The following is a 27,549-nucleotide window of genomic DNA, read 5'->3' as shown; positions in this document are numbered from 1 at the left end:
TCTTCTATTTATATGGCTAAAAATAAATCAATAATTGAAATAAGATGAGGGACAGTGCAAGAAAACGAGGAATGGTAGCAGAACCTATGCCAAAAAAACAAAAAAAGTGTTAAAGTAATAATAAAATTGTACTACCAATGGCTAAGAAACTTTTAAACCTGAGAAATCAACTATCAAACCTGGTGGTGGTAGCATCATGCTGTGGGATTGTTTTACTGCCAGTATTACTGATAGGAATCATGAAGGAAGGAGAATGTGTCTAAATTTTTCTCCTCAAATCGACGGCTTGAAACTTTGTTCTTACAGGACAACAATCCCAAACAACACATCAAAACTGGGTTTGGAAAGGATTAAATAGGATTCTGGAAGTTCTGATATCCAATTCAAATAACACCAGAAGGTTGTAAAAACTCAGAGAAGCTAAAACACATTTAATCGAATATTAGTGGGGCTATATTGATACCTCTGGCAATATTGATAAGACCAAAATTAACGCTCTTGCAGATGAAGTGTGTATGTAAACATTTAACCCGAACTGTGACACTTGTGTAAAATTGTTTACTGCGTATGATTTGTGTCCCAGCTCTTGTAACAGTCTTTGGTGTGTTTTTCTTGTTTAAATCTTTAGATTGTTACTCACTATAACAACAGATTTAGAATGGAAAATCTTAATCTGTCACTGAAAATACAGGAAGTAAAAGGTCACATTGGATGGGGCTGCCTGCTTTAACAAATGAGAAACCTTTAAATAACTTCAGAAATGCTATTTTCAGAGCTTAAATATGTTTGAAGCTAATATTTCGCCTGTTAAAAATGAATGGATTGTATTTTTAATGCAACTTTTTTCCAGGCACTTTTTTAAAGAAAAAAATGAAATAAGAAAAAAAGAAAAGAGAGAGTTAAGAGGCTCTGTGGGTGTCTGTCTGTCTGTGGAGGTGGACACTTTCAGGCACCTCAGGCAGGGATTCCTTGCCGCCTCCGGCCTTTTGAGTCTCCAGCTTCACCACTCCAAACCTCCGAGCTGAATGTACCTCTTTGAAATATCAAAAATAACCGAAGATTTTCTGTAATAAAGCAGAATGTTTTAAAGAAACAACTTTCTCTTGTGATTTATCGTGGGAGAAGGTGTCAGCGGATTGGGTCTGGTGTAAAGATTTGTGTGTGTGTTTGAGCGTCTGTGTGTGTGCGTGTGTGTGTGTGTGTGTGCGTGGATTGTAGCCACCCTCAGCAGACGCTGTGCAGTAATAAGATGGCCGAGAGGCTAAGCTGGATCAGCTGAGTGGCCGCCGTACGAGGTCGGCGTGCCGCTGCTCTGTGTGTGGCCTCAAAGGAAGAAAACCTCCAGCCTGATCTTTGAGATTTCCATACCTCTGTGTCTTTCTCCTCGGTGTTTATAAAGATGCCGAGTGCTGGTCCATTTAGACGAGATGTGGGCTGAGCAGTGGGCAGTTCAGCTGAGAAAGGCTCTCTGTAACAGCGTGTACACAATGACATCCTTTCTTATTTGTTCTGCGGTTTTGAATGTGATTTTCTGTATTAAAAAGCCTGTGTTTCACATGGGCCAAACTTGTTGGCACAGGGAGAGAAAGACGTTTATTTCCAACAGTCAATCTGTTCTTTTCAATAATAAAACAGGAGATTAACTGATAGGCAGCCGTCCTAAACAGTGAGGCCTGCACAGAGAGAGCATGAAGCAGAGTGAGGGAAAGCAGGGAGGGAGCTGGCAGACGGTCAGGACTCTTGAGCTTTGCTGGGTGCAGAGCTGACGCGCTAAAGCTCCGGGAGGGGAGGGGACAGGCAGCCGTGGCCAGATGGAGCTCTGTTTGTTTTGAAGCAGCTAACTGCTGCTGAGAGCAGGACACACTGTGGACTGGTGTGTATCAACCAGAGAACAAGACATCACACCCAGTACTGGCTGCGACGGGTCAACGAACTGCTGCTGCTGTGTGTGTGTTTGTGATGTAGTCGTGTGTTTCAGTGTGGGTGCGCGCTCTGCAGCTTCAAGGTCGACAACCTTTTAGGGAACTTCATGGATTTCTTGTAAAGGTGTCGGTACACTAGTATTATGGAAGGCCGGAGCAGCAAGGAGACGAAGTGAGAAAGCGGCTGTCCCAGCCTGATCCTGCGACAGAAGCAGAGGGAATGGGCCCAGCCTCGCTGCAGGAGGACAGGGACCCGGCCAAAGAGTCTGCGGAGATGGAGTGCTACCGCTGCCTTCTGCAGGCCGGCTCCCAGCTGGAGAGCACCCTGCAGCGTAAGTTATCGGTCCTGACAGAGCTTATGAATTATGTCATGCTTTTCAGAGAAATGTTGTCCTGTTCTTCACAATTTAACAAAAAGAGACGCACTGCAACACATCTGCTTACTTTAACCCCAAGTTCCAACAGACAGTAACTGGAGATGTGCAGCTTCACTATTATTGATGCACTAGATCCTGTAGCTTTGCTTCAGCACTGGACCAGCGCAGGGATTATGTGAGCTATTTTCAGCCACCCCAGATGGATGCATTTTCAATCTATAGGAAAGATTCTTTAGCCAGAATCAGTATAGATCATTGTTACAGAGGTTTTCATCAAATATTCATAAAAGTAGGTATGATCAAGTTGATATTTGTTGTTGGGGCACAAGGCTGTTGAAAAATGAAGGATAGACTGAAAAAATACATGTTAGCTGATTCAATTTTGAACATTTTCTGCTTGTTGAAATTGGCCTGGATTTGACAGCTGAAAGAGAAAATGCCTTTCTGAGAGTAATACTCTAACATTTCCATTTCATTCACCCTAATCTTCTTACAGTGTGTGTAGAACTGTTTCACATTTTGCACACTTTTATGTCACAGATCATCAAACACATTTGGACTATCAAAGGTAAATAGAGTTAATACGTGATACAGTCTTTATTCTGGCAAAATGAGATGCAAACCAAAATATGTCTTAGAATGAACCTCCTCCTGAAATCAATTAATTGTTTTTTTTGTTTGTTTGTTTTAGTAGCAAGAATCTGCATTAAGGATAATTGACTTGCTGATTAACTTAAATGGGCATTTTACTGAAGGGTTTTCATATTATCTCCTGGTGCTAAAATTGTGTTGGTTTCCTCATCAATCCACTGAACATTTTCCAAAAAGTCCTGGTGATCACAAAGATATTTTTTCTTAAGTTGGGGTTTTGTGTTATTTTTAGTTAGCAGTGGTTTCCACCTTGAAAGTTTTCCCATAGGTTCCATTTTTGCTCAATATTTTTCTCATTGTTACATCATTAATGTTGATGTTGCTGCAAGCCTCATTTGCCTTAAATGTCTTCAACATTTTTCTAGGTTCTTTGTGGCTTCATGGATGAGTTGTCAACGCGTTTTTCTATTAGTTTTAGTCAGTTGGCCATTTCTTGGAAGGTTCCTGTTCCATGTTTTCCCCATAAACATGAATGATGGCAGTGACTTGGTTTGCTGGAAATTAGAAATTAGAAAACACATTAGTGAAATGCATTTCAGGAAAATCAATGCATTTTTCCATTTACAGTTGATGGAACATAATGCAGTCCTTAAAAGAACTGCAAGAAATTTTTTTATTGCAGTGGTTTCAAACTCTAGTCCTGCAACTTTTTGATATCTTTCTGCTTGAGCACACCTGACTCATATGTTAGCTCATTTAGACGTCAGTAGATGCTAGTAAGCAGTTTTACCATTTAAGTCAAGCATGCAGAGAGGGGCCACGTCTAAAAGTTGAATTTTGAGACCACTATTTTATTGGATGCAGGACCATAAAAGAGAACATTTAAAGCATCGGCTGCACTTCACAGCAGTGCTGTTCTGTACAGTTTCTTCTTCTGGCTTTTCTGATCTAAAACCAATCTAGTTTTTATGTATCCCAGTAGATGTTATTTTTTCCTCCACTCTGATTTATACCAGAATCCTGTCACCAACCAGTCTAATCCCTTAAGCATTTAAAGCTTCATTTAGCAAAAACCTCGTGACCTAAAAGCAGTATAAGGCTCGGCCTCAGCGTTTTATGAAAGCGATTGTGTGTGGGAGTATTCTTCTTAGCCTGCCGTGGGTTAAGAGGTTCTGTTTCTTGGTGTCTGTGAAAGCAGAGCGAATGCAGCATTTATGGGTTTGTGCTCTTTTCATTCAACCAGACCCTCCTCATTACACTGGATCTTCTTTTCCAATGGTTGGAAACAGGAGCACATAAATGAAAATGGTTGCTCTCTTTTATTTTCTTCACTGATGATTTTATTTTATTTTTTAATATATGTTATGGATAAAAAGTGGAGTTATATAATGTAGAGGGCTTGTTACAGGTGCAGCATGTGATGAAGTAAATGTAGATGGTTATCATTATTTGGACAACAGAGATAAGCTTCCTGCCCTTAGCTTTGTAAGCACACTGAAGGGATTGGTCTGAAGTAAATCACTGTTTCCATCCACACCAGCAAACGTTTCTTTTTTTTCTATCTATGTAAGAACATATGAACAAGCCGAGCTTCGGACACTGTGTCCTACAGCGAACTGAAGAGGTCATGCTCAAACATTTCCAATGTGAGAAAAAAAAAAAACACTCAGGTTTGTTTCTGATAAAATGGAAAGGTTTTGCTATTCTTTCAATTTTTTAAAACACAAAGTTATGCATACAAGTGCAGCTTAAAAAAATCTGAATATCCCAAAAAAGTTCAGGACTTTTAATCACTCATTTCAGAAAGTAAAAGTTGTATATTATAAAGAGATATATCATGAAATATTGCAAGCTTTTCTTTCAAGTAATTGTGATTATTACAGCTTACAATAGGACTGGACCATAAATCAATAACAATATAGATCACGATACACACGTTATCATAGATAATACACCTGATAGAATATTCAATCATTTCACTGAACTGCATAGCATTCTGGGTGATGTAGGCACATGAGAGACTTTAGCCGCTAAACCTGTAATGGCTGGCTAAGAAGGTTTGTGGCATCAATAAATTCACTTCCTGTTTGGTTACCTAGCAACAGCCTGTTAACCCGGTGTAGCAGCAGTGTAGAGTTTTGCCACTAAGCCTCATAACTGCTTTAAAATGAAAAACAGTGAGATGGAAAGCTGTCGATGAAACAGGAACAATCATACCACCAGTTTGGTATTAAGTCAGATATTTTAAACAAATAATTATCGATATTAACTGATATGAAATGCTACAGTATGCTTTTCAGCCCTAGCTAATGGATTATTACGCTACTTACTGGTGGTTACCATACAACTTTTGGCCGCTTCTCTCATCTGAACTGGCCATGCTTTATTTTATTTGGGGTTGTCTGAGTAAAGGAGGTGAAATGGAGCTACGCGGCAGAAATCACATCCCAGATTTCTATTATTAAAGAAAGTAAACAATGCAATTTTTTTTCTTTTTACTAAGATCCACTACTTTCAATATATCTGTGGCATAAAATATGCAAAAAATATTTTGTTCTTGTAACATGAGAAAATGTGAAAAAGTATTACGAATACTTCTGAATAAGTATTATGAAAGGCACACTATGGTATGGTAGTAGCTATGGTAGTAGCATGTAAGATCGCTGAAGTAGCTTGAAGCAATCAATCATTAAAGGAGCTGCTAGTATTTCAGGGTCAAGAGCGAGTGTGGTGTTTCCATAAAATCACAAAGTTTATGAACAGCTCTGCGGTTTGCTGCATAGGGCATCCTTCATTTGATCGACACCAGAGCTCTGCACTTTAATTAGGCTGACTTCCCTCTTAAGGTCAGGAAAATGTGCTTACAAAGTTTCTACTTATCTGTCCCAGTTTATGCGAAAACTTAACCTTGCAGTTCATGTGGTGTTAGATATCACCACACAGGGCAAGTTGAACAAATAATAATCTTTAACATCACATTATGTCTGTTTAAAACCTTTCCCCATTCTGCTGTTGTCTTCCAGGGTTGGATATTAATGATCACACAGCTATTCAAGTGTGACAGTAACTTTATCCTGGATGTGTGTGACTGCACAGCATCCAGTTTTGCTGCTTTGGTCTGACTTGGCTCAGCTTCTCTCTGTTACATGAAATATTCAGCAGCTATAGTGGAGCTTTTTACTTGCACAGGATTACTGCAGTTGCCTCATGGAAAATAACACCTAGTTTGCTCCTATAATCGCTCTTCCGCCTTCCCTCTTCTTTTTTTGCCTATTTCTGCTCCTCTGCACTCATTAATTTTTCATGAGGAAATGATGACATTTGAGAGAACCATTGCTCAGATCTGCTGTAGCTGAAGGCAACATTTTGTAAGACTCAAATAAACCAATACATCCATACTGTGTAATGCAGTCTCTGCTGCATTTCCCTTTACTTTGAGGATCAACCAGGATCTGCATTAGAAGTGTTGGAACCGCGACTTTAATCTTTGCTAACAGCGACATGACAATATTGTGCATCTGCTCTCTATCAGACTGAGCACTGCAGTGTGCAGACAGTAGCCTGGTATAAACTACAATGACTATCTCTCCAGTACTGAGAGGAACATTAACTGAATGCTGCTTTATCCTAGAATATGTTGCTGTACAATGAATAAATTCTCTTAATGCAGGCAGGGACCGGAGATCGTAAATGTCTACACAACCTTGATAATTGTGATGTAAAGAAATTGACGCCATGTTAAACAATTTAGCAACTTTTTCTGCCTTCAGAGTGATATGCATCCTGCATAATTAAACTGAAAAACACATTCATGGGGATTAAGTTAAACAAAATATAAGGTTGGATAAATGTGCACATGTGCAAGTACTGATCGGCTGAACGGACACTTAAATTAAATTATAAATATTCCCTCATCTCAAGTTTTGTTCTACTTGTGTCATGCTGTAGAGGTGACTGTCCCTTTGAGCCTGAAAGAAGTGGGAGGATATATAGAGAAACAAGTTGCATATCTGTCAGGTAAGTTCTTTATGATTCAGTTACCTGTGCCACATATTGTATGTGTTATAAGAAGTGATGCTTATGCTTTTGTTTTTCTCCAGGAGGGCGCGGGGAAGACTCAAGCGTCATCATCACCCTCCCAGAATGCTCAGCGTTCAGCGACATTCCAGAGGAAGCTTTAGCCAAAGTTTTTACCTACCTCACCCTCATCCCTCGGTGCGTCCTCCATCGTTTAGCTGCTCTTCCTCCCTGACTCTCTCCCTCTTTCTGCACTGCACCAAATCCTTGTATTCTGAGCACAGCAGGCGCAGCTGATCTGTAGCTCAGAGTCAAATGTCCTACTGATGCCCTTTTTGTCATAACCTCATCTCTCCGGAGATTAGGGAAGACTGTAAGGTCAGGGGCTAATTATCCTCTCAAATGTTCTATTCAAAGACTGTAATCCATTTAGGTGAAGAATGTGGCATTACATAAAATATTTGAATTCATGTTTTTGTTCCTATTATAAGCCATAAATGTAATAACTGAAACTAATAACAAGGGGGCATATTTTTGTTTGTAGAACAAGACAACCAGGAGTGAAATTTATCATCATTTTAGACCGAAGACTGGATACTTGGGCCTCTATCAAAACCGCTCTAGCCAGGATAGCAGTAAGTTCTCTCTTTCTTTCACTCTTTCTCTTTGTTTGTCTTTTCCTTTCTTTGTTCTGGCTTGTTTCTTCCTTTCTTTCGGTTCTTTCTTTCCTTCTCTTCTTCTTTCACACCGTGTCTTTCTCTTATTGTCTGCTTTAACAGGTTCAATATTTGAAATAAATTTACTGTGCAGTTGTGTGTTATTTTTAAAAATGAACCCAGGAAAATGTGAGTGTGGAAAAGGTTTGAATTTAAACCGAACCCTGTGTTGAGGAGTTGCTGTCCATGGTCCTGACGCAGATCTTTGTTAGGTCAAGTTTTCCTGCTCTCATTTCAATGTTAAACCTGATCGATTTGGGTTTTGTTTTCATGGGGATCCTGTTCATGCGTTTGTTCTGAGAGTCCCCTCTGCATATCGCTGCAAACGCATGAATAAGCAAAAACTGTGCGATGACGCGGGACGCTCAGGCGGGGAGAAAGGATGAGGAGGAAGACGGGCGGGCGGAGGAAATGTTGCAGAGATGCGCTGCCGCCCTCCTTCGCAGAGGCTCAGGGCGGCAGCAGAGCTCCGGCTGTTGCCAGGCGGTCGGGGGAAGGAGCCGCACATCTTACCTTGGCACCGATTTCCAGCGGTCAGCCGGGAAATTCTATTGACTAGCGATGGCTGCCGACACCATGACTGATTGCTTTTTTCACCGAGAGATGCCAAAGATCCGGAGGAGCCCGGTAACGAGCGCCTTCTGTATTCTGGTTGTTGTGAAGAGTTTGGGGTTAAGTTTTTAGACGGGCAGGGTGTATGCGGCAGCGGCGCAGACTGTAGCACTGCGGTGCAGAGGGAGCTTCTGCTTAGTCATGCAGCTGGCTGTCTGCACGTCCTGCACAAAACCTATAATAATTACATTTTTATCTCCAAGTAAAGAGGCGTCAGGATGAAGGAATCTAAGAAGTAGCAACCCGCTAAAACGAAGATAAAGCATTGCGTAACGGCCACACGTTCAAATGTTGCTGCTTGAGTTAGCTTTAAAAAACCTTGAATTTTCTTTAGGTTCATTAATTGACCTTCATTATACTGTGCCGTAGGCGGGTGCTGCTGTCTTCATTAGACCTCATTGTCTCGGGGTCAAGCAATGACCTCAACCAACCCAGGGTTGAAATGCACAAAAATGGTGTTTAAAAAATGAACTGAACTTTAAATCCAGATCAAATGCAACTGCTGGAGCAACAAAGTCTCATATATTGCAAGTAGGCTATATAAAGTAAAAACAAAAGTGCACAAGGGTGCAACTGAGACTACATCTGAGAAAGTCGATAAAAATATCAGGAGTGATGCATTCATAAGAAGAACAATGAGTTTGGTTGTTGGTGATATGATGTCCACCAAAGGCAAAACTGTGTGATCATATTTGGTTCTTCTTTTCTCTCATCAAGGCCTCCTTCCCTGGGAACCTCCACCTGGTCTTGGTGCTCCGACCCACCAGCTTCTTCCACCGTACTGTAACAGATATTGGTTTCCGCTTCAGCCAGGATGACTTCATGCTCAAGATGCCAGTAAGGCAGCTACTCTTCAGTTACCAAATTTGTCTCACTTCATGACAAGGTACACCTCATTATTGTTACAAACCGGAGCTCCATAAGTCAAATGTTTTCTGGTAATTTCAGTTTCAACATTTGTTTTTATCACGCTATGCCATGATGTCTTGGGATAGTTCCCCGATTTTTGGTAGATAAAAGTGAAAAAATGTTTCATATTATCCATCGTATTGGATAAATACGATGGATGAATCAAATTTTTGACCATAACAATGTTTTTGAATAACTGAAGACTGAAAAAGTCGTGTGAAAGCAGGTCTTTTTGTGAGCTCTCAGGTGTGTCTTAATATTTAGGTGGTGATGCTGAGTTCTGTCACAGACCTGCTGCGCTACATTGATGAAAACCAGCTTACATCAGAGTTTGGAGGCACTTTGGACTACTGTCACAGTGACTGGATTGTTTTACGGACGGTAAAATGATTCACTAACAAGCAGTTTTATTTAGTCATCACAGGATTTTAGGTTTTTTTAGTCTCAGAGTTTTTTTTTGTGCTTTTTGGTTTTTTTTTGAAAGTTTTGCGTTGAAAGACATCGCTCAGATGCTGCAGGGCTTTGGCACCGAGCTGGCAGAGGCAGAGCTGCCGGATGAGGGGAAAGCCATCGAGCAACTCCTAGAAACACACACTGAAAAGTACAAAAAGCTGAAGGTAAGGCTGCATGCAAGGTGCATTTACTTATATTACCAAATCTGATGTCACCCTGCATTTTTTTTTATGTAAATTGGTCTCTGGAAGGATGCAATAAGGTCAGTTTCAAAGGAGGGTCGCCATCTTCTGTCCAACTTGGAAACAACTGGGAAGGATGATGATTCCCAGTGGGATGTGAAGCTGGACTGGGAGACAGTACAGAGGTAAATGGTGTCTTTAATGTTCCCTGCATCCGTACAATATGTTTATTCACTACACCTCTGCTACAATGGACTGACAGTTCCTCTTTTAGGCTTCTTGCACAGCTCAGAGACATGGAGTCGGCCTTTGACGGCTTCTTTGAGAAGCATCATCTGAAACTGCATCAGTACCGTCAGCTGCTCAGATATGAGCAAAGCTTTCAGGAGGTGATGTTGTTACGTCATTTTCATTGTAGAGCATTAGAGATACGTGTTAAAACCAAAGTTTTAACACTAATGTTTAATGTTTGCATGTCTGATTTATCTGTTTGTTTAGATGGAATTGTGTCTTGAACATCTTATGCATCAGGAGAGAGAATTGTCCATAAATGTGAACACTCTGGCTCAAACAGAGCAGCTTCTGAAAAGACTCGACGACCTGGAAACTAATGCACAGGTCAGTGTGTCTCCAGTTACAATGTTAAAGTCTGATTTCCAATTTCTTATTCCATGTATTTCATGTGTTTTTTTTACCAAACAAATATGGATTATTTTGATGTTATATCATCATATTTTATATCATCAAGTTCTGCATTTTTACTTCACTTAATTCTAAAAGTTATCTAGTTTTAGGATTAATTCAAGAACATTTGTTCTTCAAAAGGATCTGAATTTATTTCCTTATTCAGCCTGTGAGGTTGGGTGAAGCTGCATTTCCTGGTGGATTTGCTGTTATTTCATAATCTTCACTTGGTGAAATGTCCAAAGCTTAGTATATTATTTTATAGCCTATCCCTAATTCAGACTTTTCTGCACTTTTTTATTTTCCCTGTCTGCTGTGCTCTGCAGTTGTCTTGATCTCCATATCGTGATGCTGCTGTCACAGACAGCGTAATTTGATATTCAGTTTAGCTTCCTATAATGGCAATTTGCTTTGTGTAGGTCAAAAAGTTGGTATTTGATTGAACCGCATTTTACTTTGGAGTTTTAGAGAAAAGGAGGTCGAATGCAAACACGTCACACTCTTCAGATTTCTATGTATAAAAAAACTTCTTGCATCACTTTCGTTTGATCTATGAAATAAAATCAGATTTTTTCCTTTTTCCTCTACCAGGAAGTGATGTCTCGAGCCCAGATCATCATTCTCCACGGACACCAGCTGTCAGCGGGTCACCATTACGCCATGGGGCTCATCATGCAGCGCTGCAATGAGCTCCGCCACCACTGTGACACACTCTCTGCTGCGCTGAAGTCCAAGCACTCTTTCCTGATGCAAACACACCAACTGTTGCTTTGTCTCGGGCAGGTATTAACAAACATACCTTTTACTTTTCAATCACATTAAGACGTGCAGAAATTGCAAAGCATCTTTCTGCTCTCTGCTTCCAGGCCCAGACTTGGTGTGATGATGGAGCGTATTTGTTAGCAAACCAATTAGTAGACAAGACCCAGTCCAAGGAAGGTGCCCAGATGTCTCTCAGGGAAATTGAGAAGTTCCTGGAGGGGGCGCCGTCTATGCTGAGCTCAGGTCATGATATTCTGGCTATTGAATATGAGGCTGTCATCACGCCTCAGCTACAGGTTAGCTACAAGTCGTTATCTAAAAAGACTGATCACCATTTTCTCCTCTTCATCTTTGCTTTCTTTTGTCTCTTTGTCAGACTCAGATTGGGAATGTTTTTGAAAAGCATGCAGCAGTACAGCAGATGATCCAGAACAGACAAGCTTCTTTGAGGAAGTTGGCTGACAAACATGTGCGACCAATCCAGCTGGTGGCCCCCAGACCCGAGAACCAACCTCGCTCCAAGTCACCGCTCTTCTCCCCTAAACACGGTATTCAAATCAGACCATGTTTGACACATAATATAAAACTGACCCTCACTGGCAGGTAACCAGACTGCCAACTTGTGCATGCGACTCTTGTAACCTCCTTGATGTTTTTTTTTTTTTCGACATAGTGTCCAATATAACTGCTATCACAGTGACAGCAGGTTTTCTCCCATGGTTAGATTATCACATCACAGGTCCTCTCCACGGTCTGCCTGAATGGCCTTGGGGTTTTGCATCACCACCTTTACAAATGAACTAGAAAAAGGACAGATGTTATCATCAGTCAGTCCAGAGGGAAACCAGTGACTCCTCAATAGCTTTGATGCAACCTTTCATTGTTCATGTACTTAAATAACTTTTTGTCTCATCTTGTGCCTCTAGAGAGGCTGAACAAAACAAGGACAGTAGAGTCAAAAGTTAGCAATTACCTTTTATTGCAAGAACATCTTGGAATTCATTTTAATTTTGGGGAAATATATACTGTTGATCTGTTTCATTTTTACCAATTAAATAGGTTCCCTTCTCGGTTTGACTCCTATTAACACAGTTATTAAACTAATGAGACATCAATGTGGGTTTTACAGGTGATGGCTTGAAGTTTACATTTGACATTTCACTTCCTGGCAAGAAATCATCCCGGAAAAGTCCAAATCCCAGAAAAGTGAGAAAACTTTGTTCCTTCATTTTTACTCCTACTTAGAACTATTAAATCGTATAGTAACTGTCAGTTTAATCTAATGATTAGTCCTTACAATATTTTCCTTAAATAGATAGTTCAGGAGTTGTGAGGTGAGTTTTTGTTAAAAGGTATCAGCAGTTAATATCTTACCTGCAGTAGATAAGATCTCCTGGCATCTTCTTTTATGTTAAATCCAGATTAAATCCAGACCCAGAGGCTGAAGCCAACAGCTAGTCCAACAGGGATCTTGGCTTAAAGTGGATTTTTACTGCATTAAAACAACTTTATGCTCAAAACTATCACAGCAGTTCATCTAAATGGTATTTTACATTATTTTAAAACAGGGATTTGCAACTGCAGTCCTCGAGTCCCATTGTCCTGCACATTTTAGTTCCTGCTCCAATACACCTGAATGATAAGAGTTGGCCTTTGCAGAACATGCTGACATGATAAGGAGGCAATTCAGCTATTTTATTTACCTCCTTGGCATGTCAGCAAGTTTTTCTGCTTTGAATCATCATTGCTTTGCATGTGGTAGTTATTGACAGAAGCTGGTGCCACAAATGTTTTTCTCCATAAAAAAACAAAAACAAGAAAAGCAACATAAAAAAACCCAACTTGTCAGTGGAAATGTGACAACAGTTTAAAGGATTGGAAAACAAACCACAGCGACGCTGCAGAAATTGAATTAGTTTTATTAGAAGAACCTTTTGATCCCTTGCAGACTAGCCATTAGCTTTAGCCTCCTGTTCCAACTAATCTGAATTTATACTAAAAAAGATTCCATTGCAAGAATGATGCTAACTGCCTGAAACGTTTGAACCTCACTCCAAAAGTCCAGCTCTCCCTTTAATACCAGACAGTAAATGCAGTGCTGACCTTTCTGCGGTCTTTTCAGATCGAGGTGATTCATGACTACCAGGAGAGTCGGAGCTGCGTCTCCTACAGTCTGGATGGAGACGACAGCCCGGATTTCTTAAAGCGGTAAAAAGGAGAAATCCGTCCATCTGTCCATCCTTTTGATGTTTAGTCTGTGATTCTCTGTGCTTTGTGCTAACGATGCCCTCTGGCTGTCTTTCTCTCTCTTCCTGCGTTTGTGTCAGACATGTAATGAGGGAACTTATAGAGACTGAGAGAATCTATGTGGAGGAGCTGCTGTCAGTGCTGCTGGTAGGAATCAGTTCAAAAAGGCTCCAAGTTGGATTTTACCTCATATCTGTTTTTGTCACCTGAACACACTTTGCTGATCTTAAAATTGCAGGGTTACAGAGCTGAAATGGATAACTCAGCTCTGTCGGGGCTTCTTCCACCAATACTACGCAGTAAGAAAGACATTCTCTTCGGAAACATGCCTGAGATCTACAACTTTCACAGCAGGTGTGTTTTATTAACGCGTCCCAAACAGAGTAACACTGGTGCTGTTGGTGGAAAGTCACAGGCTTACTGAAGATCTAAACTGTTACATTACAAAATGATTCAGCAAGGTTTTCAGTTGTTTTACTGTTTTCTACTGTCCTGCACATTTTGTAGAGCTTCCTGTCTTAATTAAATAGATAAGTAGAAATATCATACCGATTGTCCATACTTGTCAGTTCCAGTGAAAAACAACAAACCTTTTTGTAAATGAAACTTTAATTTCACTTCAATCTTAATTTCTAGATTTATTAGGAGTGATTTTGCTTAGGGTTACCATCTGAGTTGAAATATTAGTTCAAATTTGGAAACTTATCAAAATAATTTTCTTTATCAATTATTGACTTTTGTCATCGCAGCCAAAAAAACAAAGAAAATATCAATACGTACAATATCTATTTGAAATTGTTGTTTCATAATTTTTGATCTTTTATCTTTTGTTGAATATTGGTTAAGTCAAGTATCTGTTAAACATTTAACACGTACAAAACAATATACCCGTGGACAGAGTGTTTAAAAAATATACAAATTAAGTAAAATTACAGCACTATGAAATCAGCAGAATTAAATTAACGTTAATGAGACGACAATTTACTGTTCAAGCGTCATACTAAATAAAGCATCCAAAAGGTTCATTTATTACTGCTAAGATTGGAGTGGAGCTGCATCAATTTCTGGTATTATTCTATGTCTGAAAGCGGAGTTACCGGATATAATTCATATTTGTTTCACTTGCTTTGTCTTGAGAATAAATATGCAGTTTTTTTTTTTATCTTTCTGATAATTCAGAGTTTTCTTACAAGACCTTGAAGGATGTCTGGAGGCTCCTGAAACTGTTGGAGCTTGTTTTCTCCAGCGGGTAAATAAATAAATATTTATTTAAAGAAATATATTTTATTATTTTTGGCAATTTTTCTCCTTTTTTATTTAAAAATGTATTTTTTCTCAATCTTCAGAAAGAAAGCTTCCAGATGTATGAGATGTACTGTCAGAATAAGCTACGTTCTGAAGCGCTATGGAGACAATTCTCAGACTGTGCCTTTTTTCAGGTAAGTTTTTCAGTTGTTTTACTCTTTTCTACTGGCCTAATGTTGTCTGGGGAAACTTTAAATATTTAAAAATTACTATAAAAATGTCTCTATAAATAAAAACAAATAATAGTAAAAATAAAAAAAGAATATAAAAGAAATATTTCAGAAAATATTTGAGTCGTCGTTGCACAGTGTGTGTTTAACAAATGCAAATAGTTTAAATACATGTGATTAACTCAGTAAGTTAAAACCAGAGCTGCATCTGATCATGTTTATTTTCCACATGAAGGAGTGTCAGAAGAAGCTGGAGCACAAACTGGGCCTGGATTCCTATCTGCTCAAACCGGTCCAGCGCCTCACAAAATACCAGCTGCTGCTTAAGGTTGGAAATTCATGAGCTGCTTTATTCATTAAATATACGATTTCCAATTAAAAAAAAAAATAAATAAATAAATATCTTAGTTTTAATATTTTATGTGTGTTTTATATGATTTTATGTGCATCTTTTCCAACATGTCTGCATGTTTATATTCTCAGGAGCTGCTGAAGTACAGTCCAGATTGTGAAGGCACTTCTGAACTGCAGGGGGCGCTGACAGCCATGCTGGATCTGCTCAAATCAGTCAACGACTCCATGCATCAGATTGCCATTACAGGATACGAGGTTAAAATATTATTTTTCTTCTCTTGTCTTAATTCCTACATCGTATTTAATTCTCAGTATTATTTACCAAAAACCTGAAATCCTTCCCTCTCCACCTCAGGGGGAAATCTGCGAGCTGGGCCGGGTGCTGATGCAGGGCTCTTTCAGCGTGTGGATCAGCCACAAGAGAGGCCCAACGCGCATGAAGGAGTTGGCTCGCTTCAAACCAATGCAGAGACACTTCTTCTTGTATGAGAGGGCTCTGCTTTTGTGTAAACGCAGAGAGGATCATGGAGACGGCAGCGACAAGACGCCTTCCTACAGCTTCAAGCACTGTCTCAAGGTTGGTCTGTGCACTGCAGGCTGCTTTGGCTTGAAGTGTTTGGCTGTGATTCACCAGCCTTGGACAAGGAGATGATGAGCATTTATTTGTTCCCATCAATCAATGAGAAGTTTTGAAGGCACAGAGATCCTTAATATATAGTACTTCAATAACTAGCGAACATTTACTGCATTCACAAAATTAATACTGCATAAAATTATGTTGCAGATAAATGTGTAGTCCTCACATATATTGGTTAATCCTAGTGGGACTTCTGGATTTTGTCTTTCTAGACTTGTAAACCTGTTTAGAACAGACCGCCACACATTGCAGACATTGTTTTATGAAGAATCTTAAATTTATGGATTATTTTCTTTATATTTCACACTTTTACACCACTCTGTGTCTGGCTCTCTCATAAAATCCTCCAAAATACATTAATTTCCCTTCACTAATAACATATAGATGAAGGGAAGCTGTTTGCAGAAGACTCGGATCAAAGTGGTGTCTTCAACATGGAGCCACCTCCTGGCCACAGAGCAGAATGTCTTCCTTTGACGCACGTTTTTTTAAAATCTGTTGATGTGCTGAGAGTCACATCTGGTGTATTATTCTCACCAACCGCAGCTCCTTGATTTATTATTGAGGATGTGGGAAGGAAGCGCTGTGTGACTGAAAGAGCAGGAGTTTCTGGGTTGAAACAGGACAGATGTGCTGTGTGGAGTAATTCTGAGGCATTGTTTGTGTTGCTCGTCCTAAAACTTCTTGTGTCTGTCTTTGGGCAGATGACTGCTGTGGGGATCACAGAGAATGTCAAAGGTGATGTGAAGAAGTTTGAGATCTGGTACAGCGGCAGGGAGGAAGTTTATGTGGTTCAGGTAAGATGATTGTATTAAATTATTAATTTTCAGGCAAGATCCAACGTGTTATAAAATAATGAGAATTGTGAAATGATCAGAATATATTTGTTCATAAAATGGGAGTGATTATAAATTGGGCTGTCTTTCAGGCTCCCACAGTGGAGGTGAAGATGGCCTGGCTCAATGAACTTCGTCGAATTTTGACCAACCAACAGAAGCTGCTTCGAGGTTCGTCAACAACTTGGTATATTAAAATATAGAGTAGGGCAGAATATCCATTATTGTCCCACAGTGGGGATATGCAGGTGTACCAGCAGGTTGGTAAGCTAAGGTAAGGAATATAAAAATATGAATAAGAGACACAATTATGGTAAAAAAACTTTCACTTCAACGGTTTTTCAAAATCAGATTTTAGACGTGTTTTCATATTTTCTTAAAAATATAATGAAGTTGGCATTTAAATTACTTTCTTTTGCACATACGTATGTTAACAAAATGTTCAAAATTATAAGATTACAAACTGGATTTTTCTGCTGACTCATTTCTTTCTGCCTTCAAATAGCTTCTTTGAAGTCTTTCTTTAGAAAAAGCTCTGTGCATGTCTCCTCACAACCAGCTGCTCCTCTCCTTCTCCTAGATGAAGCATATCAACACGGCCCAGTGGCTGAACACATGCAGCTCTCTCCTTCGCTCACTCAGAGGTCAGTACCTTTGGAAGCTGTTAGTGCGGTAGGAGCGTGAATGTGGGTTGTATAAGCATAAAAATATACAACCATTTGCAAAACACAAAGGCACCCACGTGCAAGACTATTTGCTTTGTCATATGAGATCGAAGTTTCGGTGAATGTGATTTCTTTTTCATGTTGCCAAGGTGACTTTATGTGAACAGGCAAAGGCCCGTCTCTGTTCATGTTCACTGCCGTGTAGTTGCCTATCCCCACTCCTTCAAATCCCCCCCCTGCAGGGGCATGCGGCCATCCAGAGGGGCCCCCAGGGGCTGTCTGCCGGGGCTGGACTTTGTCTCTCTGTCAGCTGATGTGTTTGTGTGCCTGCGGTCCCGGAGCCCCCGTCCCCGGAGCCCCAGGCAACGGCCCCGGCCGCGCCCCCGCTGCTCCCAGCGCTACTGACCTGCCGTAACGCTCAGTGGTAAACTTTGCCTGGCTCGCCTCATCATGGCATGAGGACAGGAAACCCTTCGCTGCTGTGTTTTTGCACTACTAAACATTTTCTGCTCCCCCTTACTTTCCTATGGCCTCCATTGTGGTTTATAACTCATTCCACCTTGCAGCATCTGTGTCTTGCCAGGTCTTCCATGGCTTTGTCGCTTTGTATCAAAAACTCCCACTTTTTTTTGGATTTTAGAAATGCTGTTTTGCATGCTATGCAAAATATGAAGTTTTAGTTTAATTTTATTAGTTTTCTGTATTATTTTATCAAGATTGGGCTCGTTTTTTTTTTTTTTTTTTTCTAGGTAAGCGCTTTCTAAATTTAGGCAGGGAGACTGTTCTTCACTGCAAAACACAAAATCCTTCCAACTATTTTCTACTGCAAATGTCTTAGTAACTTTTCAGCAAAATATAGGAGCTTCTTTTAAGTCCCAAACTCCTTATTATTGATGAAAACGTACTGGTTCCACTGGTAGATTATTACACTTATAACAAGACATTTTTCCGATAATCTGCCGGTAGAACTGGAACTTTTTCATCAACATTAACAACTTAAAACAAGCTCCTATTTCTTGCTGAAATGTTAGTTTCATCTTATTTCAAATGCACTAAGATATTTTCACTACAAACAAAATAATAATACTTGGTAAGTTTGTTTTTTTATTTGTTTTTGCAGTGTTGAAGATGGATCATTTATTAACCAAGTAGTTAATAAAGAAGGCAATCGATTCTTTAAATTTGGATCCTTATAAATTGAGACCAGATCTCAGCTGTGAACACATGAATCCTCAGGGATGACCTTGTTAAAGATCTGTACATTTTGTTTCCTGCATTGAACTGGGAGGCTTACAAATGGCTGTGTAGGCTCTGTGTAACCTGGCTGGTGCATATTTGGTTGTGGCTGTGTGAAAACATGAGAACAGAGCTGTTATTGACAATTATCTATTATAAAGCTAACCCCTGAGGAAGACATTTATCCTGAACATGACTGTGATGTAAAACTGTTTTTTTTTTGTTTTGTTTTGTTTTTTTGTTTTTATAGCAAACAGCAGAGGGCGTCGGTGAGCTCAGAGGACACTGAGTCAGGGAGGAGCAGTCCAGAGCCCCAGTCTCACTCCCCTAAACACCAGCCAAACCGTCGGAGTGAGTAAAATGTCTTTGCTGCAACATTCATGTTTTATAATCAAGTAGATACTTAGTAACAAAATCATAGAAATCAATTTTAGGGGAGCTGATGCCCAACATATTTGCTTTGCACACTGCTGCAGTGCTGATTTTCCCCACCGCCATAAACTAATTTAGATATTTGACTTTTCATCCTCAGCAGTTCAGGTGTACTTTGACCTGAAGAACCAGGTACATCGAGGACTTTGTGGGAAAAAGCTACTGAGATTAGCTTTTGATTCTACATTCTTTTTAATGTCCCAGTAAGTTTTAATGTCAACATAGTTACTAAGTGTCTACATGGTGCTGGTTATGGTGTACTCCAGAAACAAAAGGCTTTTTGAGAAGCTTTAGCAGAACGTCTGTCTCCAGGTTGGCCCGGAGCTCATCACTCGGTAGACATCTGCGAGGGTCTGGAGGAGTGGCCTGGAGATCAGGACGCCTTCCTCCCATCTGAGACGGAGGAGAAAAACATGGTCAAACTGGTAAGGGAACAAAAAAAAAAGTAAATTCCAGTTTACTTTGTCTTGCCAAGGCATTTACTCCCCTGATGTGATGGACAAATGCAATACAGCACATGCATGATGCATGGTTCTTGAAGTTCTTTTACATTCAGCATTTTTAAAAGTGTATTTGAACCACGTTTTGCAGGAATGTATGCAATATCTGAAGATTTTGAGATTTTCCATTCTTCGTTGCGAGACAATTTAAGTTCATTCAGGTTGTAAGTAGGATTAGGGTTTGGACTTTGGCTAGGCTACTCTAACATATCAACATCCTTTGCTCAGGATGTTGTGCAGTAATACATAATCTGCAACCCTTATATCCTGAAGTGCCATTTCCATTCTTTGGTCAGCCAATTTAAACTTGTTTAGCACCACATATGTCAAAATATTTCTTTGAAAAAAGGCGACTTAGGATTTTAGATAAATATCTACTCTAGACAAGTTGCTGTCATTCTTTTAAGAACCAACATTTTGCCTGTATTTTTTTCTGAATTAATTGAAAGATAAACATAAAATTTAGCAAAAAGAGGACAGATGTTTTTTTTTTCATCTGTAGGATGGAAAACAATGTGAAAGGCACATAGATTCAACAACAGGTTTAATTATTTTCTTCTGGTACTTTCAGTGTCATTTTCTGCAGAAATGTGATGCAAATATTGCAGGAAAAACCAACAATCATATTTCACCATGGAGATGTGTTCAGGGAGATGTGGTTCACTTTCTCACCAAACAAAATGTTTTTATAGGCCCAAAAATGGCATTTTCAAAACCCCAGCACCTACTTCCAGATGTTTTCTTTATTTGCTAATTAATTTCAAAAAGTTTTATTGCTTTTTTTTTAACAACAGGTTTTTTTTGTAACCACTCTTCAATAAATGCCAGATTTATAGAGTGCACAACTAATAGTGATCCAGTCAACATCTGAACTGTGAATCTGTGCTGCACGGCCCGTTATCATGTCTCTTTTAAAACCATACAATTTTCCGTTGAATTAGTTTTTTGTGTGTCACTAGCTTTTTTGAAATCTGTTTTAGACTCCAGGCAAATACAGAGTTTTGGCTGACTGTCCCCAAAACGGACCAGGCAGCATCATCATCAAACGTGGAGATGTCATCCATCTACAATGTGAAGACAACAGGGGGCGCTGGTGAGCCTCACTGGAATGTTCAATAAACTAGGCTTAAAAAGCCTCTAAAAACAATGAAACTACACAGAATGCACTGTATGTTCATTCATCCTATTTCTCAAAACAATTCCCCCATTCATCATGGTGGTGGAAAGGCTTGTGAAAAATCTGAGTCGGCAGCAGGAGGGCTTCATAGCAGCTGCCAGCCTGCAGCTCATTATAGGAAGCAGCAGCCACGAGCCCTGTCCCAGACTGGGAGGTAAAAAAAAACATTATCTTCTTTGTTGAGTCATTTTATTTTGATTTCTTCTTTACAAAACCCGCGCTTTATTTTTGCAGACCCTGGGAACCTAAAGGTGAGAAAGCTGAGCTCCCCATAGAGAACAAAGAACAGAGGATGAATCTCATGCTGGATGATGAGCAGAGGTGGAGCAGACTGAGTCATTGCTGTCTCATAACTGAGGCTGCCAATATCTCCTCTCCTCATAGTGGCTGCTTCCTTCAGCACACTTCAGTTCTTTAAAAGAAGAAGCAGAATCAAAAGAGACAATTTCCTCCCTCGGTTTTTATTTTTGACCTCCTGAACAGACGTTTTCTGATGGCAAAGATCACTGTAGCGATCACAGGAGCAGTTAAAGCCCTTCTGGACAATCAACAGCTGACCTGACTCATGTTCTTCCCACTTTTTTATGGATGATAACTCTTCTTCTTCTGGCGCTTCCTCTGCAACATATGCAGTCAGAATGTGAGTTTGCCACTGCAGCAGTGTCTCATTTCACAAACTGTGGACTCAGTGTTTCCCAGCAAATACTGGAGGTTGTTTCTAAAAGCTTGTCGCTCTGCTTTGTTTCGAGAGGATGAAAGCCAGGATTTAATCCTTAAACTGTTTTACAAATTGCATCCTTTTTTAAAAAACTTTTAATGAATTTCATGTTCATGTCTGTGTAAAATATTCTTTTTTCCTCATGTTGCCATCCTTCTGTACAGTTAAGAGTTTAAATGCCAAAATGTGCCATGCCTTATTGCCTTTTTATTCCTGCTCTTTAAAAGTCTTTGTATGTACTTTTTCTTGGTTCTAACTGACCTCACAAAATATCATCAGGCACTTTAAAAAGGTGGCTTTGTTATGTTTCAAGGCCATTTATTGCATTTAGGCTTGTAGCTCATGATAGATATTATTCTCTCAAATTGAGAACTATGAAAGAAAAGCAAAACCAAATTAAGAATCCAATTAAGAGTTGCTGAAGATGGATGATGCTATGGTTTAATGCCAAAGACAGGTGACACTGCATGACATAATGACCACCCAAAGGGAAAGTGGAGAAAGTAATGTCTCAAGCTGGAATGTGAGTTCATAAAGTGAAGATCTGTATGCCGATTTGTGAAATTATGAGGAAGAAATAGGGTGAGATGTTGTCTGGGAGTTTCTAACTTGGAGACTTAGCAAACCTTAGCAAATTGTATCGAAGCAGAAATGCTTCCAGATGTTTTAAACTACTGTTTTTCATAAAAGTGTTTTAAATGTATGTATCCCATTGGAAAACCAATGTAAAAGCTCACTGTGATTTATTTTTGTCATTCTTTCAACATTTTTAGGTATTCCATCCATAAAATTTGTTGATCTTTGGCCTTTAACTACAAGTCCACCTGCTCTCTACTGAATGTGCTCTTTGCTTGCTGCTTTACCTCTTTCACTGTGTTTCCGTTGTTCTTGCTGTGCTTCCTTGTTTATCCCTAAATATTTGAGGTATTGGAGATGCAGGGGAGACATTACCCCCCCTGCATGGATGGCAGCAGTTGGCACTTACAGGATGATATTATAAAACACTGATTAACATAATAGAGACCAAAGGTAATATATTCCCTGGAGGGTAGCCGAGGACAAGATGCCGTCATCTTACTGAAGATTTCCTGAGAGGTGACTGTCATTCGCAGCACAGATAAGAAGGGTGGAGGAGGGGTGAGAGAAAACGATGCTGAGCTCAATCAACAGAAGAGAAATGAATCCTCTCCCAGCATTATAGCTCAGTAACTCTTTTCTTCCCCGTTAAAAGGGATCCCTTAGAGCCAACATGAAATTTATATGGTTTTTGTTGAACACTTAATTAAATATTGATTACAGACTCATACAATTTATCACATCAAATTGAGTGGCTGTGATAGGCTGCTGTTGGAATGGAAAAGAGTCCAGTGACTGCTGCACACCTAGCACCTCCTAAAATGGTCGTTTTTTTAAATTTTCCTTTCATATTGTGAAGTATCTGTTAAGTCCCTAAGGAAATCACACTTTCATATGTTCAAAGAAGCTATGCATAACTATTTAAACATCTAGTTAAAGTGATGTGACAATATCAAGATGGTTTCCCTGTTTTTTTGTCTTTTTTTTTATCCAAAATGCTGCACAATCAGCACAGATGTCACTACAGAAGGCAAAAAAGTTGCTTGAATCCTGCTGAGCCATGTAACACACGCTTGTTGCTGAACATTTGTTTTTATACTGAAAATGCATGGCAGTCGGACATTTTATTTAATTTTCTTTTTTAAAATACCTGGTTCTTTTAAAAATAATCTGATAATATTAACATATACACTGCAATAACAGTTTTTAGGGTAGCTAAATTTCTTTGTTAACACAGTGGATGTAAACTAATATGTCTGTATTCTTGTTTCAGAAAAGAACATATAAATAATAAATATCCTGGATAATTTTTAAATTGTTTGGAAAGTGTCTGAAGCTTTGGCCTTGAAAGGTTTTTCTTTTCAGTAGGCTGGTGGTTTCTATTTGATGGTCTTGCTTCTTTACTGTTATATAAAGAATATATTTAGCTGTAGCAGTTTATTTATTCTAAAACTTACTCATGTTTTTGTCCTTATAGGTCTTTAGAGAAGCGTAGAAAAGAAACACCTTGATGCCACCAACTCAACTGGTTGATTGTGATAGATGCCAGAAAAAAGAAACTTCCCCCTCACACTGTTGTGAATGTAAACTTTAATTGGAAACATGATTATTTTTGAGTTTTTGACAACAAACACTCCAGCTGGATCTAGAACATGGATCTGCAACTTTTACACTCCAAAGAGTTAGTTATGCCTTCATAATGATATAAGGCTCACTTAGAGATATTTTAAATATCTAACAAAAACTACTATTAAAGAACCAAAATTTGTATTTCTTCTAAGATTTTTAAATAAAGAGAAATGTTAAAAGTTTTGTAAAATGTTTCTTCTGTAGCAGATTCCTGGCATGGAGTGAAGCAAATGACAATTACATTAAAAAGTACGGTGGAGGATCTGTCATGCATTGGGTCTCTTTTTCATCCAAATTCTGAGGGAACCCTTTAGAGTTCATGGCACCGGCATCACAAACTGTTTTAAAAAGCATCATTATTGAGTCCTTACACCAAAACACAGAACACAAATGATTGACCAGAAACGCATTCAATATTCTTCCAAGACCGTCTCAGTCCAGAATCTGTTACAAACTCTGAGAGGTGATCTAAAGAGAGGACTGTAGAATATTAAAGCATAGATGTCAAACTCCACAGTTGAGAACTGGAGTTCGACACATGATGTAAAGAGAGAGTATAAAAGAGAATACAAAAACCTTTTAGGACACGACTAAGTGCTTTTTGAATTGCATAAAGAATTTTTTGGTATGGTGTTAACGGCAAAGTTATGAAAATGGTTCGTCTTGTACTTTTATCTCACTGAAAGAAATTTAAGTTGGATTCTTCCAAATGTTTTTTCAGTGTCATCCTATGCTGCTGTCATGAAATATTGATTTATCTTAAGGTGATTTGCTAATCAATGTGCCAAAAATGTGGCCTGTGCTGTATATCAACATCCATGCAGAGTCATGAGTCTGGGTATTCCACATCTGAAGCCAGCCTGCGTTTAGTTACACTCATCACATACTTTATCCAGCTGTAGTAAACAGAAACCCGGGTGTACACGCCGTACTTCCCTTCTTTTGCACATTCCTCCCCCCAACTCACAATCCCCGTCAGGAACCAAGTGTCACGGTAGCTCTTTGCGTGAGGACCTCCACTGTCGCCCTGACAGGCATCTTTGGCCACATTGTAGAATCCAGCGCAGAACATGACTGGAGTGATCCTTTGGCTGCTGCTGTCTTTACACTCAGTCTGATCTATGAAGGGAACCTCGACCTTCTGCAGAATGTTGGAAGTGAACCCCAGGAAGCGAGTGCGGCCCCAGCCGCTCACCGTAGCCGGGGAAGGTTGCTTCACCAAGGCCTCGATGAAAGCCAGGGGCCCGATGCAGATCGGTCGGACCGTTGCTGAGAAGCTGATGGGGTCTTTGAGGTAGAGCAAGGCGATGTCGTGGTTGTACATGTTTAAGGTTGCGTTGTAGCGTGGGTGTGTGTGTTCCTCCAACACCTCATAGTCTTGCTCTCGGCCCTCTGTGATTTGAGTATTATGCTCCCCTGTTAGCAGAGAAATTTGATATGAATTAAGCAAATACAAATTGTGCTCTTGAATAGAAATCATATGAAGAACAATTGACAGCAATAAATAGAAAAATAAATTAATTTGTTCTGCACGTATAGCGGCTTTTACAATTTCTGCCCACCTGAAAAAAAAAGCCACTAAATAAATTATTTTGTTGCAAAGAATCTCACCAGAAACTCCCATTTAAAATTGAGTAAGTTAATTCATCCGGGAAGAAAAGGGAATGAAAACGGCTGTATTGTTGCAGATATTTAGCTTTAAAAAGTAGCTCAGTGTGCCGCCTGCGATTCTTACCCACTCTGACCGAGAAAGAGCCGGGCACCTCCTTCAGACAATGAGCAGCAGTGATGACCCAGCGCTCTGAGAGGATGGAGCCCCCACAGAATAACTGACCACTGGGTTTTGCTATCAGTCCAACCTGGAAAAATAAAACTGATGAACAGACTGGGGGATAGAAACAGAGTTTTGTGCAGGATTCCACAATGTTATCCGTGCGTCTAAACGATACCTGCCAGGGAATCTCTCCTGGAGCGACTGACCTCCCACCAACTATACGTTTGAAAGGTGTTTTTGGCTCCAAAGAGATGTTTTCTGAGAGATTGGATTCCCATAAAAGCAGGTCACTAAGAGACTGATTCTGACCAAAGTCATAATACGAATCCAGATCTGGCTCTGTGGTGCTGGCTGCTGCTGTTGGCGTCATGTTGGTTGGAGTCGTGGCGTTCAGGTGGTCTGAAAGCTCCGGGTTGTAGAAAGACCTTATAACTGGCTTCCCAATGGTTAGTCCAGTTTTCCCACAGGGGAATTCAACTGGTAAAGGAAGGAAAGAGGTTTTAATAAGAACCAATTCTACTTTTTTATGATATTTAGCTGTTTAAATCCAAACCTGTTGCTTCACAGCTGACCCCATCTGACATCAACTCATATCCTGTCGCGCAGAAGCATTTTGCCCCAAAGGTTCCTATCGCGTGACAGAAATGCTTGCAGTCTCCATTGTTTACGTCGCATCTTTTCTGTAAGACTGCGTAGACAAGAAAAGAAGAACCGGGATTAAGATTTTCCTCTTACACTTCCTTCAAAGACCTGGCACTAAATCCTTTAAAAATGTCTGAGAGGTATGGCATTAATTTTCCATAAATTTTGCCGCCTTTCATGCTGCAAAGGAACAAAACCTTTTCAGTTTGACCGCAGCCCACAAAACATTCAGTCGTAGTTTTCAGAACATTGAGAAAGACAAACAATCCAATACTGTAACCTAAAGCCAGACCGATGCTCAATATGAGTCACAAATTCAATTTAGAAACAATTTAGAAACAAGAGAAATTGTTTCTTCATTCTTTGACACTGATACCTTGCTGTAAACAAATTTGGGTTGTATGCCAGAGAAAATCTAATTTTCTTAGGTTTCAAAAAAACAACAACAAAAACCTTGAGTCCAGCTAAAGAAAAATGCACTGACCGATCTCACAGTTTGTGCCAGTGAAGCCAGACACACATGTGCAGATGTAGTAGCCCAGATGGTCTTTGCATGACCCCTGGTTCAGACATGGGCTCGACGAGCACTGATTGCCACCTGAAGAAAGTCAAACACAGGATTTTAACTTTTTGTCATCCATGTTATCCTGAAATAAGCACTTTCTTCTTCCTAAATTATTGAACTTAAAAGATTCCTTACCTTCATATCTTGACCAAAAAGCCATCTAAAAACACAGAGTAAGTCATGACCAGGGCACCAAACTGTGATAATTTGTTCCAAATACAATGATTAAATACTCACAGTCTTTTCATCATTCTCAAATATCTCCCTGGCTTCTTCCAGGTTACATTTCTCTTCTATACATTCTCTTTCCAAGTTTCCCTCCAAAAACTCCTCGAATATCCCAGTGTTCCAACGTTTGTGCCTCCTGAGGAAGCTGTCAGCTGTCTTCTCAGAGAGGAGCACAGTGTTTGGGGCTAGATATAAAGCACGATACACAGGCTGAATCTTCTTATTACCACTTTTAAAAAATATATAGAAAGTTATTTAATACCTGCTGAGCCAAAGTGAAAGTCTAAAAGCAGCAAAGCCAGAAAAACTCGTGCCATCCTAACTTTTAGCATAAATCCAACAGAAACACTATGAGCCATGGCTCCAAAGTACAACTCCGTGTTTGCACACTTGCACTCGCAGTTTGATGCCTTCTTGTTCAGCGAAAAAGAAAAACAATCTTCCTGGCTGAGTCAATATCCATGTGAACGAAAAATGACAGTTCTTCCCACTTTGTATCAAGTGTGTTTGCTAACAAATAATGACAATGAAACAATGTTGAGCTACAAGCCAGTCAGGGCAGGCAGAGTGAAAAGGTTGCAGGGTTCTTGTGAAACTGTCATGATTTTGCTTTGCTTATGGAAGAAAATTAAC

The 27,549-nt window shown here is 39.7% G+C and overlaps 2 protein-coding genes across 3 annotated transcripts; one reads left to right on the top strand and one right to left on the bottom strand.

Moving 5' to 3' along the window:
- The first annotated feature begins 1,745 nt into the window (after window positions 1-1,745).
- On the top strand, window positions 1,746-23,393 carry LOC129360458 (proto-oncogene DBL-like). Its single transcript, XM_055030696.1, has 31 exons — window positions 1,746-2,254; window positions 6,839-6,907; window positions 6,991-7,105; window positions 7,452-7,542; window positions 8,953-9,072; window positions 9,409-9,525; window positions 9,560-9,576; window positions 9,629-9,761; window positions 9,849-9,964; window positions 10,054-10,168; window positions 10,278-10,397; window positions 11,055-11,246; window positions 11,330-11,521; window positions 11,602-11,773; window positions 12,355-12,431; window positions 13,348-13,433; window positions 13,553-13,619; window positions 13,711-13,826; window positions 14,652-14,721; window positions 14,819-14,911; window positions 15,183-15,275; window positions 15,431-15,556; window positions 15,657-15,878; window positions 16,643-16,735; window positions 16,867-16,945; window positions 17,355-17,418; window positions 18,926-19,026; window positions 19,420-19,532; window positions 20,588-20,700; window positions 20,835-20,938; window positions 21,019-23,393. Exons 1-31 carry the CDS (start codon window positions 2,143-2,145, stop codon window positions 21,057-21,059), a joined length of 3,339 nt encoding a protein of 1,112 aa, XP_054886671.1. The 5' UTR covers window positions 1,746-2,142; the 3' UTR covers window positions 21,060-23,393.
- A 258-nt stretch (window positions 23,394-23,651) lies between these two features.
- LOC129360457 (coagulation factor IX-like) lies at window positions 23,652-27,506 on the bottom strand. Of its 2 annotated transcripts, XM_055030695.1 has the most exons (8): window positions 27,179-27,506; window positions 26,926-27,101; window positions 26,824-26,848; window positions 26,608-26,721; window positions 26,035-26,169; window positions 25,657-25,958; window positions 25,443-25,566; window positions 23,652-25,123 (listed from the first exon to the last, which is right to left on the bottom strand). In XM_055030695.1, the coding sequence occupies exons 1-8, from the start codon at window positions 27,273-27,275 to the stop codon at window positions 24,534-24,536; spliced, it is 1,563 nt and encodes a 520-aa protein (XP_054886670.1). In that variant the 5' UTR covers window positions 27,276-27,506; the 3' UTR covers window positions 23,652-24,533. The 2 variants fall into 2 exon arrangements, with proteins under 2 accessions (XP_054886670.1, XP_054886669.1); XM_055030694.1 differs by having other exon boundaries at window positions 25,443-25,958.
- Between the last annotated feature and the right edge of the window lie 43 nt (window positions 27,507-27,549).

The sequence above is a fragment of the Poeciliopsis prolifica genome, unplaced genomic scaffold (assembly GCF_027474105.1).
Source record: "Poeciliopsis prolifica strain line A6 unplaced genomic scaffold, Auburn_PproV2 SCAFFOLD006, whole genome shotgun sequence".
Taxonomy (NCBI): Eukaryota; Metazoa; Chordata; class Actinopteri; order Cyprinodontiformes; family Poeciliidae; genus Poeciliopsis; species Poeciliopsis prolifica.
This window is presented reverse-complemented; position numbering and strand designations above follow the sequence as displayed.